At 51.5% G+C, this 13,216-nt stretch overlaps 1 protein-coding gene across 5 annotated transcripts in view; it reads right to left on the bottom strand.

Moving 5' to 3' along the window:
* Positions 1-12,701, bottom strand: part of FYCO1 (FYVE and coiled-coil domain containing 1) — an 80,196-nt gene extending 67,495 nt beyond the window's left edge. Inside the window, exons 1-2 of one of the 5 annotated variants that reach the window (XM_018067084.1) lie at positions 12,269-12,701; positions 1,936-2,078 (exon numbers count right to left, since the gene is read on the bottom strand). In XM_018067084.1, coding sequence (XP_017922573.1) covers positions 1,936-1,990 — 55 coding nt within the window. In that variant the 5' untranslated portion in view covers positions 1,991-2,078; positions 12,269-12,701. Of the gene's footprint in view, positions 1-1,935; positions 2,079-2,586; positions 2,711-3,175; positions 3,265-7,797; positions 7,991-12,268 lie in introns of those variants that run through there. The other 4 variants (XM_018067079.1, XM_018067083.1, XM_018067080.1 and 1 more) reach the window with 4 other exon arrangements.

Below are 13,216 nucleotides of genomic sequence, written 5' to 3'. Positions count from 1 at the left end.
AAAACTGCCTTCACTGACAATTCTTGAAAGAAAAGGAGCCATTAGAAAGCAGATGTGCCCAAGACTGAAGCTGGGCCTGAGCTGTTAAAAGTTAACCAACTCTGACCCCTCAGGCCAAGGGAGTCAACAGCAAAGAGGTTCTTTGGGACTGAGTCTCACAACACGTGACCAATGTCCGGTGTGCCCGATGAGAAGCGTTTGCTGTGGGGGCTCTGAGGGCCAGGGGCCAGGGACCGGGAAGGACACAGAGCCTTCCTCCTCCACCCTCATGCAGGGGCAAAGCTCACAGCATCTGATGTGGGAACTCCTGAAATGCAGAAAGAAGGAGCCTTGGATATGGAATATGAAATTTCCTGCTCTAAACTCTGACTGTTACCAACAGATGAAAGGAAAGGGTCTTGAGAAAGTGTGATGCCTTTTGAAACTTCCCACTGAGGTACTCTGAGCACTGCGTACCGGACACTGGGATGACCTGGGACGTGGGGGATGACAGCAAGGACAGCTCGCGGGGTGGAAAAGGGCAAATGAACAAAAGCAGATGCCTGTCCTCTTCCCTGGATCACAAGCTCTGCCACGGCTCCTCCCTTCCTCTCTCCTCCCTCCAATCAGGACCCCCAGGTCCCAGAGTCAACGTGAGACCCGGAGACTGAAACACAGGGAAGACGGTCTACTTTGTGGAGAAGGCTCTGAAGACCAGGGCAAACTCAGGTTTACAGGGACTGTCACTTTACTTTCTGTGTGTGTGTGCGCGTATATGCGTGTGTGCAGATTTAAAAAGAAAAGCGGCATCTCACATTGCAGCTGGACGTGGACTGGTGTGGTTAAGAGTGCAGCCCATGGCACCAGCTGTGTGTGCAAACCTAGGCTCTGACAGGATATGTGACCTTAGGCAAGTCACTTAGCCTCTCTGTGTCTGTTTCTACATCTGAAAAATGGGAACGAAATGGCTCCTGCCTCACAGGACCAAACGTGAGGACCCAATGAGTTATTATCTATGAGACCTGTGCCTGGCACAGTGAAATGCCACGTAATCATCAGCTAGTAGAGGCCCAAAGCTCTACATAAATAGGAGGTAAGTCTGAGAAAGTGATTTTTATCTCATCTAGTTGTGACCCTCACAATGAACACTCCTGCGGCCTCCACTGGCCTGGAGCGACGCAGTTGGTTGTCACAGGTCTGAGCAGTCAGGAGCCTGGGCCTTGGGTTTATTAGGAGTGTCACCAGGGCCCCCGTGACGTGGAGGAAGGGGGTACGGCACATGTGCCGGTGCTCCAGAGAGGCTCACGAGACCTGCCCCGGTGATCCACGAGGGACGGAAAACTTGCTAAACCTCTGACCCTCGGGATGGCACCCACAAAGTGGCCTTGGGCCCTGGACTCCAAAGTCAGTAGAGAACACAGCCCATTCCTCCAAGCCTGCTCTCCTCACACGCACCCCCGGCCGCTCTCCCTCTGTGCAGCCAAGGCCCACGAGCCGGCCTCTCTTGCTGGGCAACACTGAGCTCAGGAAAGGCTGGGAGGCAGCAGGCCCAACTGGAGTGAGTTCACCCGGGACCAGGTGGAAGAGCAAAACAAGAAAGGCAGGTATGTCGTCTTCCTACTCAGAGGGCGGGTGAATACTCCTTCACAGGGGAGCCAAGTCCAGCATTGCCCAATGGTGTGTGTACACACACACACGACAGTCAGACACAAAAAGGGGCATCTGATTTTGTCTACACACTGCCTCTACAGTTTCTGAGAGGAGGGCCAGGCAAGTTCTTCCAGCTTCACATGCAGTGGACATCTGAGGCCCAAATGTTTCCGTGATGTGTGCTGAGGGCTCCGATTACCATCGGTGTAAACACAGATCACAGGGCTGAAACTCAGCTGGCCCCGGCAAAGCACAGCCACAGCTCCCTCAGCGCCAAGCTCGGGGTGCCCTGCGGCCGGGCCGTACCTTGTAAATCGCGGATGATTCTCTGCAGCTGGCTCTCGCCGCTGGTGGACGCCATGGCGGCTGTGACCGTCTGGGGTCACCTTTCCTGGCTGCGCGCTTCCTGCCCGGGGCTGCTCAGCAGCGGTCAGACTCCATGGTGGCACCTGCATGGGGAGGAGGCCGTGGAGGAAGGGGTCACAGGCAGGTTTGAAGTCAGTGGGAGAGGGACGCTGCTCCGGGAGCAACGGCACCCCGTCTGGGCGTCTCCTCTGAACGGGAAGGGCTAGACCCTTCTGCGTGAGCCTTGTTCTGATATACTTACATTCTCTGAGACACTTACATTCAGGAACAATGACCTGGTTTGGACTTCAGAAGAAATGAGATCAACTAAATAGAGCCACCTATTCTTTCGAGCTCCCCTCCCAGGCTGCCCTCTTAGGCAGGCCTACCTCACTTTCCACCTTTAAAAACCTCCCAGAGCTCCCCTCACCCTGCTACAGCGAGGCCAGAACCAGTCCAACCCGCCACTCACTGCAGCTAGGCCTGAGGTGCGGCCATTCCAGCTCCGTCTCCTGCGTGCCCGGCCCCACGCCCTCCCAGGCTGCTTTCGGAAGAAGGGCTGGGAAGCTCTGGCCAGTAGCAGCCGTGGAGGGAGAGGCTGAGGACACATACCCTCAGGGCTTCTGGACCAAGGAGAGCCTGGCTTGCCTCTCGGGGAGGTCTGTGGCCTCCAGCCGTTCAGCGTCCGTCTCAGCCGGGGAGGATAGACACCAGGGGCTATCGGGGGCCTGCACAGCCAAGGGACGTGTCTATTTTAAGTGTGGCTAGTCCTCTCATGGCTGGTGAGTCCCGAGTTACCAGCGCTACTTGGGCAGCTGCTGAAGGGATGTCAGGACACAGTGGTGGCGGGAGACCAAAAAAGAGGAGATCCGAGCAGCGTTGGAAGGAGGTATGGACGTGCACGTGGACACCAATGAATCCTCCTTCCAGAACCTCTAGTCCTTGCCTCAGATGGCCAATGCAAAGGCGTTAACGTTTGCTGGCAAAATGGGCTGGCAAGACGAGAGGTGGCCAGAGTAGCCACCTGTGCACTGGGCCTGTGAGGTGCTTTACACACTCAGTCATTTTAATCCTCAGCAGTACCCTGGGGATGGGGGAGGGGCAGACAACGTGCAAGGGAGAACCTGGGTGCAGAGAAGCTGTGTAACTCGTCTATGGCCCGGGCCAGCAGGGAGGGGAACGCTGGTCAGTCTGAACTCACCCCCTTTAGCTCCACACGGAGCCACTGTCGCTCCAGCAAATGCTACCACTTCCACTGGCTTCTGGGAACTGCTCTGAACTCCAGGGCCTCTCAAGTGTGTTGCCAGCCTGAGTGTTTCAAACACGAGCTGGCCCACACGCTCCCGTCACCCTCACTACTCCAGGAGACAAGGCAGGAGGAAAAACGGCGGAGAACTCCAAGTTCCCAAATATTTACAAAAGCATTCCAGGTCAGCCTGGGGCGCAGGGAGGGGCTGTCATGGCGCAGATGTCCCGAGGCCTATTTTTAACTCACAAGCCAGCGTGGCTGTGACTCAGGGAAAACAAGGCCCAAAGAGGGCTTCTCCGGCCTAGGAGGAACTAGCCAGCCAGCACCACACCCCCAGGAATCTCAGACACAGAGCCCCGGAGGGTCACAGGACCCACAGACTCTGCCAAAGTCCCCAGTAAAAGTGCTGGCACCCCACCCTCAAAGCGAGGGTACGCTGGGTTACCAGAAGCCAGCCTGCCTTCCCTGGGCGGCTCTCTGGGCCCCTGCTGAACACACAGCCCAGGCAGGGACCAGCCAGGGCCCTAGAGAGCAGCAGCCCAGGATGGGTCAGACTTGCGCAGAGGCCCTGCTGCCTGGGAGACACTCGGCGCCTCCCAGCAAGGAGGAGACGGTCGAGGACCACCACTGTCAGCGCACAGCTGCCCAGCACCGCCCTGCCAAGTTCAGTCTGGGGTTTCAGGGCACACAGGCACCATCCAGCCCTGGAGGAGCTCGGCTGTGCGCCGACAAGACAGCCAGGAAGGCGTTTAGATGTGCGGATAAAGCAGAAGAGGTCCACACAGAGATTCGAATGAAAAGTTATGAGCACTCAGTTAGGGGAGGGAGTGAACCAGGGATACACGCAACACATGACGTCGGCCAAGTGAAAGAAGCCAGGCTGAAAAGCCATCTACTTTACAATTCCATGTGCCCGCTGCTCTTTCAAAGGGGAAACTCTGGGGAGAAATCAGACCTACGGCTGCCGAGGACTGACGGGAAAGGGAGGGTCTGACTACAGGAGAACATGCAGAAGTCTGGGGAGCAATTCTGTTCTGTCTTGATTATGGAGGTGGCTACGTGACTGTGTACATTTGACAAACTTGTGTCAAACCTCACTTCTGTGCATTTTATCTCAACAAAAGAAATAGCAGCACTGGGACGAATTTAACAAGATGCAATGGGACCCGAGGAAGGGAACGTTCATTCCACTTGGGGAAGGGAGAGTGTGGTGGACACTGTGATGGCGACTGGGTTGGGCGAGGCCTGAAACATGAATAGGAGGTCATCAAAGAGACCTGAGGAGGAAAGGGCGTGACAGGTGTCGAGGCCACATCTGTACCTGCATGCCTCTTATTCAATTATGGGCAACAGAGAGCCTTGTAGCTTCAGGGGGAAATGACCTTGAAAGATGATGACCTGGAGAGTCCACTGGGTCTGTGTGCATACTGAGAGCTAGGGGGAGAACCCGAACATGAGGGGGAGGGCGGAACCTGGAGAGGAAGTCCTGACAACCACACGCTCTGAGTCACCTCATCCAGGCTCTGGCTGGGATATCGCACGAACCATACAACCAACCTCGATTTCCTAGAAACCAGTCCTCTTTGGAGCTTGGCATGAGGGCAACAGTGTCCGTAAACCAAACTGGCATCTTGGCAGGGTGAGCCTGACCAGACAGAAACATGCTCCTTCCGGGCCTCCTGGTGCTTTGGTGAAGCTGCAGGTGTCAGCCCGAGCCCAGGAGGCCTTCTCTGCCTGAACCCTGGCATGCCCCCCTCTGCCAAGGCCAAGCTCCCAGGTCATGGGGTGAGCTGTGCCCAAGCACTGATTACACAAGTTGGTTTTCCCAAGAGCCTGCATCACCACCAAGGTAAAAGCCCTGAGAAACTGTTGCTGGGTCTATAGGTCACAGCAGGCTTCCCCACACGGCTGGGGGTCGCCACCTCCCAAGGTTTCAGGAAGCAAATGGTCTCCATAGGAATGCTAGTTTCATGGATTTGAAAGAATGACTCTCAGTATTTTGGCCTCCCTTTTCCTGATCCTGAGGTTATTACTGAACAAAAGACAGAATGGGGGCAGTCCCCCTCCATCTATTTCCTCGTATCTCCAGACGAGCTTGCCCTTTGGCTTAAGGATGAGCTGTTTTTAAGCCTAACACTTCTGACACCAAATGTGTGGCTTTTCCCCATACCAATATCTAGTTATCACCACTGGGTGTCTTGCAACTCGATTCAATTCGTTTTCTTTTTGTTCATGCCACATGGCTTATGGGATCTTAGTTCCCTGACCAGGGATCAAACATAGGCCTTCAGCACTGAAAGCTCGGAGTCCTAATCACTGGGCCACCAGGAAAGTCCCTCAATTCAACTCTAACTAACTAACTCTAATTCTGACTCTGGAGTCAGTGCAGACGCCACACGTTAAGGGTTCAGTCCATAAGACTGCCCGGGCTTCAGACACCAGTCACAAGTCCCAGTACCTGTCACTGCCTGTACTTCTGACCACCCTCTGTCATCCCCTTCTCCTCCCACCTTTAATCTTTCCCAGCATCAAGGTCTTTTCCAATCAGTCAGTTCTTCACATCAGGTGGCCAAAGGACTGAAGCTTCAGCTTCAGCATCAGTCCTCCCAATGAATATTCACCAATGATTTCATTTAGGACTGACTGGTTTGATCTGCTTGCAGACCAAGAGACTCACAGAAGTCTTCTCCAACACCACGGTTGAAAAGCATCAGCTCTTCAGTGCTCAGCTTTACGGTCCAACTCTCACATCCATACATGACTACTGGAAAAACCATGGATCTGTTCATGACTAGATGGACCTTTGTCAGCAAAGTAATGTCTCTGCTTTTTAATATGCTGTCTAGGTTGGTCATAACTTTTCTTCCAAGGCTGCAGTCACCATCTGCAGTGATTTTGGAGCCCGGAAAATAAAGTCTGTCACTGTTTCCCCATCTATTTGCCATGAAGTGCTGGGACCAGCTGCCATGATGTTTGTTTTTTGAATGTTGGGTTTTGAGCCAGCTTTTCACTTTCCCCTTTCACTTTTATCAAGAGGCTCTTCAGTTCCTCTTCACTTTCTGCCATAAGGGTGGTGTCATCTGCATACCTGAGGTTATTGGTATTTCTCCCAGCAGTCTCAATTCCAGCTTGTGCTTCATCCAGCCTAACATTTCACACGACGTATTTTGCACAGAAGTTAAATAAGCAGGGTGACAATATACAGCCTTGACGTACTCCTTTCCTGATTTGAAACCAGTCTGTTGTTCCATGCCCAGTTCTAACTGTTGCTTCCTGATCTGCATACAGATTTCTCAGGAGGCAGGTAAGCTGGTCTAGTATTCTCATCTCTTGAAGAATTTTCCACAGTTTGTTGTGATCCACACAGTCAAAGGCTTTGGCGTAGTCAATAAAGCAGAAGTAGATGTTTTTCTGGAACTCTCTTGCTTTTTCTATGATCCAACGAATGTTGGCAATTTGATCTCTGGTTCCTCTGCCTTTTCTAAATCTAGCTTGAACATCTGAAAGTTCTCGGTTCACATACTGTTGAAGCCTCACTTGGAAAATTTTGAGCATTTCATTACTTAATGTACGACTGATGAAATCACTGGCTACTGGTGATTAACTCCACCTTCAGCCCTTCTGAAGCGAGGTCTAAGGGATGGGGCTGAAAGTCCTCTAGCAACCAGCCCTTACCAAGACACCACCTATCCAGGGGCCCAGGAAAAGTCAACCTTACTAGCATAAACTGCCTGTGTGGTTGAAAGGGTTTTGTTTTGAATAACAAAGGACACTCCTATTAGTCAGGAAATTCCAAGAGTATTAGAAGTTCTGTGGCAGGAACCAGGGACAGAGACCAAATATGTGTTTCCTACTATATCACGGGGATCCCAGACTTCTGGCATGAACCAGCATGGTCCTGACCTCTACAACCCACTGCAAACTGCTCTCCTAATTCAGGAGACACTCAGAGATTGCTCTGTCCACACGCCATGGGCTCCAGGCCTCCAGCACCTTGCAAGACCCCCACAGTGCAAATCACCTCCAGGAACCCAGGGTCCTTGCTGATGACATTGTAAACACCTCCTTCACTAGTTTCTGGCAAGCTCTTTTAAATACCAGAGAAATTTATTTTATAAAATTGGAGGGAACAGTGGAATCTCTTGCCAACAACACAAAATTAGGTTTAAGCTTATCCAGAATGTCTGAAACCATCCAATCTGCTGATAAAGACAAAAAGGGACTAAACACATTTTTAAAAATTCTTATTTACTACCTGGGACTACTTCCTGGCTTCCAAGTCACAACTGAGGTATTATTTTAGAGGTGAAGGACCTTCCTCGACTTCCAAATTCCTCCCACACCTGCCCAGTTGCACTAATGCCTTAAACAACAGAGACAGCAGTTCAACCTCAAATTAAGATATAAAGACGCTGACTCATATAAACTTCTTCACACTATGGTACAAATGACTAATACTCCTAATGTTGCCCAGAAGCTGACTCTGGCAGGAGCAACAGCGTGCCAACTGGAAATGGGCACTTGCCATCTGCCTCTACAAGGATTAAGTCACTCTAACCACTGCAGTCACTGACCTTCAACACATTCTGGCTGGAGTTCAGGATGGAGATCAGGAACGAGGCACTCTGTACTCTGGGAAACTAGCAGAACAGGCCTGCAGATAGGTATGAACAGGTATTTTCAGGAGGAGATTTTATGAGCCCAAATCCTTACATCTTCTCATATCGAGAAAAGCACTAGGTCGTTCACAGTGACATCTGCTGCTCACGACTAGCTGCAAGCCTTTGCAAAATGCGTGCTTGACTGCGTGCACCCCCTTTCACTAAAGTCATATATAGTACTGACCTTAGCCGCTACCTCTGCGGAGCAGTTCCTCAGAGCTGAGAGGCCCGAGATGCTGTCTCCCAGGCTAAACTTCTTATTTTGCCCCAGGTAACTCTCACGTTGTGTATATATATTTTTTCAGTCCACAACAGCATCTGAGTAGCCATGTTGGGAAAGATGGATGAGAAAGGGAGGAGAAGTTGTGGGCACAGGAGACAACCTTGCCCGGCCTGCCAGATTTGTTGTACTTGCTCCCAACACAACAGCTAAGATGTGACCCAGACAGGGCACCATACAGCGGGCTCCTCCCTGACTCCTGGTCAAGGTGGAGCATCCCAGTTGTCAATTCCACACTGACCAGGAAAGAATGTGAATGAGGACAGTTTGGACCAGTCAAAAGCAAAAAACTCTTTCTGAAGAGTCCATTGCCTTGACTGGCTTCAGCACACCCAACAGCGTCTATCCAGTTACCACCTATGGGAAGTGGGGCGCTTGGCTGGTACCTACAGCTGTGAAGGCCTGGAGGTCTTGGGGTCAGTCAGCGCTGAAGCAGTCAGTGGGCAGGCAAGTTGCCCTCTCCAGGGCTTCAAGACAGTGCCTAGGAGAGTGCTGGAGAGCCTGTCAGAGGCCAGTTCAGAGGCTGATGCTTCAACGCACATGAACAAAGCCTCATTGGGTGACCCAATTATGTCTGAAGACCTACAGTTAAAGCACTGACTAACTGTGGGCCCTGGGTCATCTAGCCCAAACACTCACCCCTCGTAGTCATCTCTTCTTTCTTAAAGGAAATGAAGACTTGAGCCTTGGCCATCACTTCTTGCACCCTTTCTTGGCCCCCTCCCTCCCACCAACAATTTCAGATTTCTTGGTCACTCCTAGTAGAACAAAACTGGCCCTAATTCCAGTTGGTTGACCCAGGAGAACAGGGTCAAGAGGGACTTGGGGGTGTGAGGTGCTGCTTCTGGGCTTGGAGAAAGCAGTCTTTTTTAGGAAGGTGGGCAGTTGCTCAGGAAAGAGCCATACATCCATACTTGGGGGTGCAGGGCCAATGTCTGGCCACTGGAAATCCCAGAGGAAACATCCGGAACCCTATTCGGAAGGCAGAATCAGGTTCACCTTGTGAAATGGCCTTTCCCTCTTGTGCACCAAGTCATGCAGTAACGATCTCGCCATGACCGTGGGAAACCCACGGTACCTTTGGTTCAAAGTATTTTGAGGCAATTTCAGCCTGTCTATGGGAAGTATTCTGACCTCTTCCTACGTGTTTGTGTGTACGTGTGTGTGTGTGCGTGTGTGTGTGTTTTCATGTGCAGTGTAGAGAGGTGTTACCCTTTACCTTCCTCCACAGAGAAGATGGGCAAGGAGAAGAGACATTCTCAGTGGCTACCTTTGGCTGAGGCTGCTAAGCCCTGCTCTTGACCCGGGCTGCAGATGCCCTGGAAAAAGCATGTGGGGCTACAGTTCCTTCCAGCTCCACATGAAGCCACTGCCTCTGATTTAGCTTCCAGCCCACCCTGCCCCTCTCACAGGGATTCTCTTGGCCTATCCCTCTGCAGACCAATGTCTTGCTTGGAATGCTTTTTCCCTTCAGTTTTTCCTTTGGATTCCAAGGGTTCCCCTAACCTGGTTTTCTGCCCCACGTCAAGGGTACAGTACTCCAGTACCTGCCCTTGGGCCTGGAACCAGCCACAGGGCCACAGATTCTGCTCAAGTCTGTCCTCGGAAACACACTGACACACACATCCTCATCCCTGCAGAGGATCTGGCCCAACTAGAAACAGGCACCTGTGTTCCTTCAAGTGCCACAGAGACATGTGTGAACAGGAAGGACCATGGGCAGCCACTAAAACCAACAGGAGAACTGGCTCCAAAGTGAGGAAGAGGGGAAAACCACCTTCTACCCAACACAGCACGGCTCTGTCGTCTTGATTTTCTGACAGTCAGGGAGCCCGTGTGTGCGGAGGCTGACGCCCTTAAGGGGGGAGTGTAGTGACACCTCTAAAAACAGCAGGATAAACACAGAACCATGGAAACAGTTCAAAACTCACCCTATTGATTTATTTAGTTATTCAAACAGATGCTATTAAACCAAGAGCTTTAAAAACAAAGAAAAACAGAAACCTGGCATTGAGATCACAAACAGGAAATACTGTTTATCTTTTGAGAAACACAGTAACATTCAGCAGATGAGCAGGATCAGTAGGTGAGCAGATGCTGACAAGGCCAAACTCCATCTGTGCTCACAGGAGGCTTCTGGTGAATGAATCCTACCTGCTCTGCTGCCTGGGCCTGCTCTAGTGAGTGTGGCTCCAGCCTGTAAGTTCCATCAGTGATTTGCACCACAGCACCACAGCTAGACAATATGCTGCCTCTGTCTCAGGATTAAAGGCACTCTGGTTTTGAGGCACCAAAGTTGTCCTTGGAATCACCAGAAAACACAGGTTACCCATTATCCAAGCCTCTCCCCTAAAGGGAACAGGGGGCCTGCCATTTCTTGAGTGCCTACTGCCTGTTCTAGAGGTAGCAGCCACAGCCTCAGTGAGCAACACGGGAAAAAGTCACCAGTGGCTCTGATCTTGTGCTGTTTTGGGTGGTTCCTCTCATTAACACACATCTGTGGGGTCCATCTCATCCCCAAAGGACCAGGTTAAAAGTGTGGCTCCTGAACCCATCTGGTATCCCCAAACCAGCCGGCAAAGGAGCAAAGACCATCCGAAGAGCAACTAGAGGACTGACTCTAAAGCAACACAACAATAATCAGAGTAAAATATTAATTGTAGAATCAAACAGGTGAGTGGACATTCACTGCACAATTTTTTCAATGATTCTGTATGTTTATTTTCCTAATAAAGTGACCGAAAAGAAAATAAAAACGAAATGAAGCACCACACAAAGAACAGTTTTAACAGAAGCAGAAAATATCTGTCCTTAAACCTTTGCAGATTCTTTTAATCAAAGAACACCACGTCCCATCACTGAGACAATTACCTTTGATCTCCAGGGTAACAACAGTAGTAGCTCATAACTAGTAGAGGACATTCAACAATTTGTGAGCATAACTCTCATGGGAGCGAGGGTCAAGTGGGACTTACTCAGTACGGGCCCACTTCAGAGGGCAGGAGCCACTGAAAGCAGTCAACCTCAGCGTGGCAGCTCTTCCCTCAACCCTCTACAATACCTAGCAGCCCGCATTAGGCAGATGGCAGAGTTAAGCTTGTGCAGAGGCGACCAGAAGGCTGGAAGTGGCAGGCGAGCAGTGAGCAGATTAAGGCCTGATCCTCTGCCCTCAAGGAGCCCCTGACCCATTTCTCTGTTTGGGAAGGAAACTGCTGTGGTAAGACAAGCACAGGAGGAGACAGGCTGTGGCCAGCGCAGGCAGCGCTCATTTTTTTTTGCGGACGGGACAGCGGATGGAACTGAGAAGAGTGACAAAGGGTATCAGAGGATACAAATGCACTGAGAGCCACGTGGTCAAAGCGCCAACCACACACGCTTTTCTCACAAAAAGAAAGCCCAGCCTTCCCGCCTAGGCTGTTAACAACATGGCCTGAGTCTGGTACGGCCACCCCACTACTCATAAACCCACAGGTGTTTCAGCAACAGTCATCTAGGGGTTATCTTGAAACTGCACCAGAACACAAGCCACTGAGGGTCAACAGACTAGGCCGTGGCCTGGGATGGCCCAGGATCAATAAACCGTCCGCTGACAGACAGGAGGAGTGGAGAGACTCCGGCAAAAGTTAAGTTTTGGAGTCTTGCAAAGTTAAGGGGTGGGCTGTCCCGGCCCAGCTGAGGCAGGAAGTACGCTTCTTAAGGTCAGCGGCCTCTTCGACGAGGCAAGCAGAAACTCGGGACCTGTCCTCCTCTGCTTACAGACTCCAAGACTCTTTCTGAGACCACACATGGTAGGCTCCTTGGCGACCCCATGGCCGTGGGGAGTCTCGGAACTGGCGCTTGGAGGGGGCGGACGGTGTCTGTCTTTCTAACTGATGGCCAGAGGAGGCCTGGGTTCTAGATCCATCAGATCCATCAGTCCGGGGTGCTTCCTAAGCCCGCTGGGCAAGGGTTCGGGGCTCCGACGGGGTCTGTGGAAGACTCGGGGTGGGAGGGGACGTTAAGGGCAACAGGTGACAAGTCGCGCCCGGAGGGAAGGTCGCCGCTCCGGAGACGACGGCAGCTAGAGGTGCCCCCTGAGTCTGGCCGGCCCTCCGCAGCACTTACTCGCTCGTGGGTCCAAGGCGTGACAGAACCGAAACTTTCTGCGGCCAAGCGGAAGAGTACGAGAGCTCAGCGTAGGCGGCCATGATACGCTGACCCCTCCGCAGACAGGCACGGACTACAACTCCCGGCGTGCTCCACAGGGCCGCTGTCTACAACTCCCATTGGACTCCATGGGCAGACGAGCACGAACTACAACTCCCAGCATGCCCCGCAGAGTTGCTGTTTACTATTCACACAGGTCCCATCGGGGCAGCCGGCCTTAGATTAACTCTTGCAGTTTCTCGGGGCATGCAGGTCTATAAACATATCCCTGGGATCCTGCAGGCAGTGCTGTCCGTATGTGGCTTTTAAGAACTTGAACTGTGACTAGAGCTGAACTGTACATGTGCTGTTAAGTACAAAATACACCTGAGTTCCCAAAAAGTGTAAAATAGCTCATATTTTTATATTGATTCCATGTTGAAATGATAACTTTTAAAAATTTTAATGGGCTAAATAAAAAGCACTCTATATTGCTGGGCCTAATGGTCTGTCTTTTCATCCCCTTTGGTACTTAACACAGGGACCTGCTTAAAAGCAGTGCTCAAAAACTGTTAATGAATGAACTACCTCCCCCAACTTCTCCATGCTCTCCGCCCAATTTCTATTCATATTTTCTGTTGGTAAGTTGTGAAGCACTCTGAGTCTACACTCAATAGAACAAAATGCATTCATTAGTAATGACTGGGCACAAGAGAGGAGAGCAACAGTACGTGGAGTACTTCAGCCTGTGACTATCCTCCATTCCTTGGCCCTGGAAGCACCATCCCTTTCTCTTGGCCCGTTCTCACCATTTCCTCTTGAAACACTCTTCTACCCCACAGGATTTAGCCACCCTCTTCATTAACCCCTGAAACCATCCAGTTCCACCTGTCCATCTGTTGCCCATGTGTTCTCTCTGATGCTCAA

This window comes from Capra hircus, chromosome 22 (genome assembly GCF_001704415.2).
Source record: "Capra hircus breed San Clemente chromosome 22, ASM170441v1, whole genome shotgun sequence".
NCBI lineage: Eukaryota > Metazoa > Chordata > Mammalia > Artiodactyla > Bovidae > Capra > Capra hircus.
Note: the sequence above shows the minus strand (reverse complement) of the source record. Positions and strands in the feature narration are given on the sequence as shown.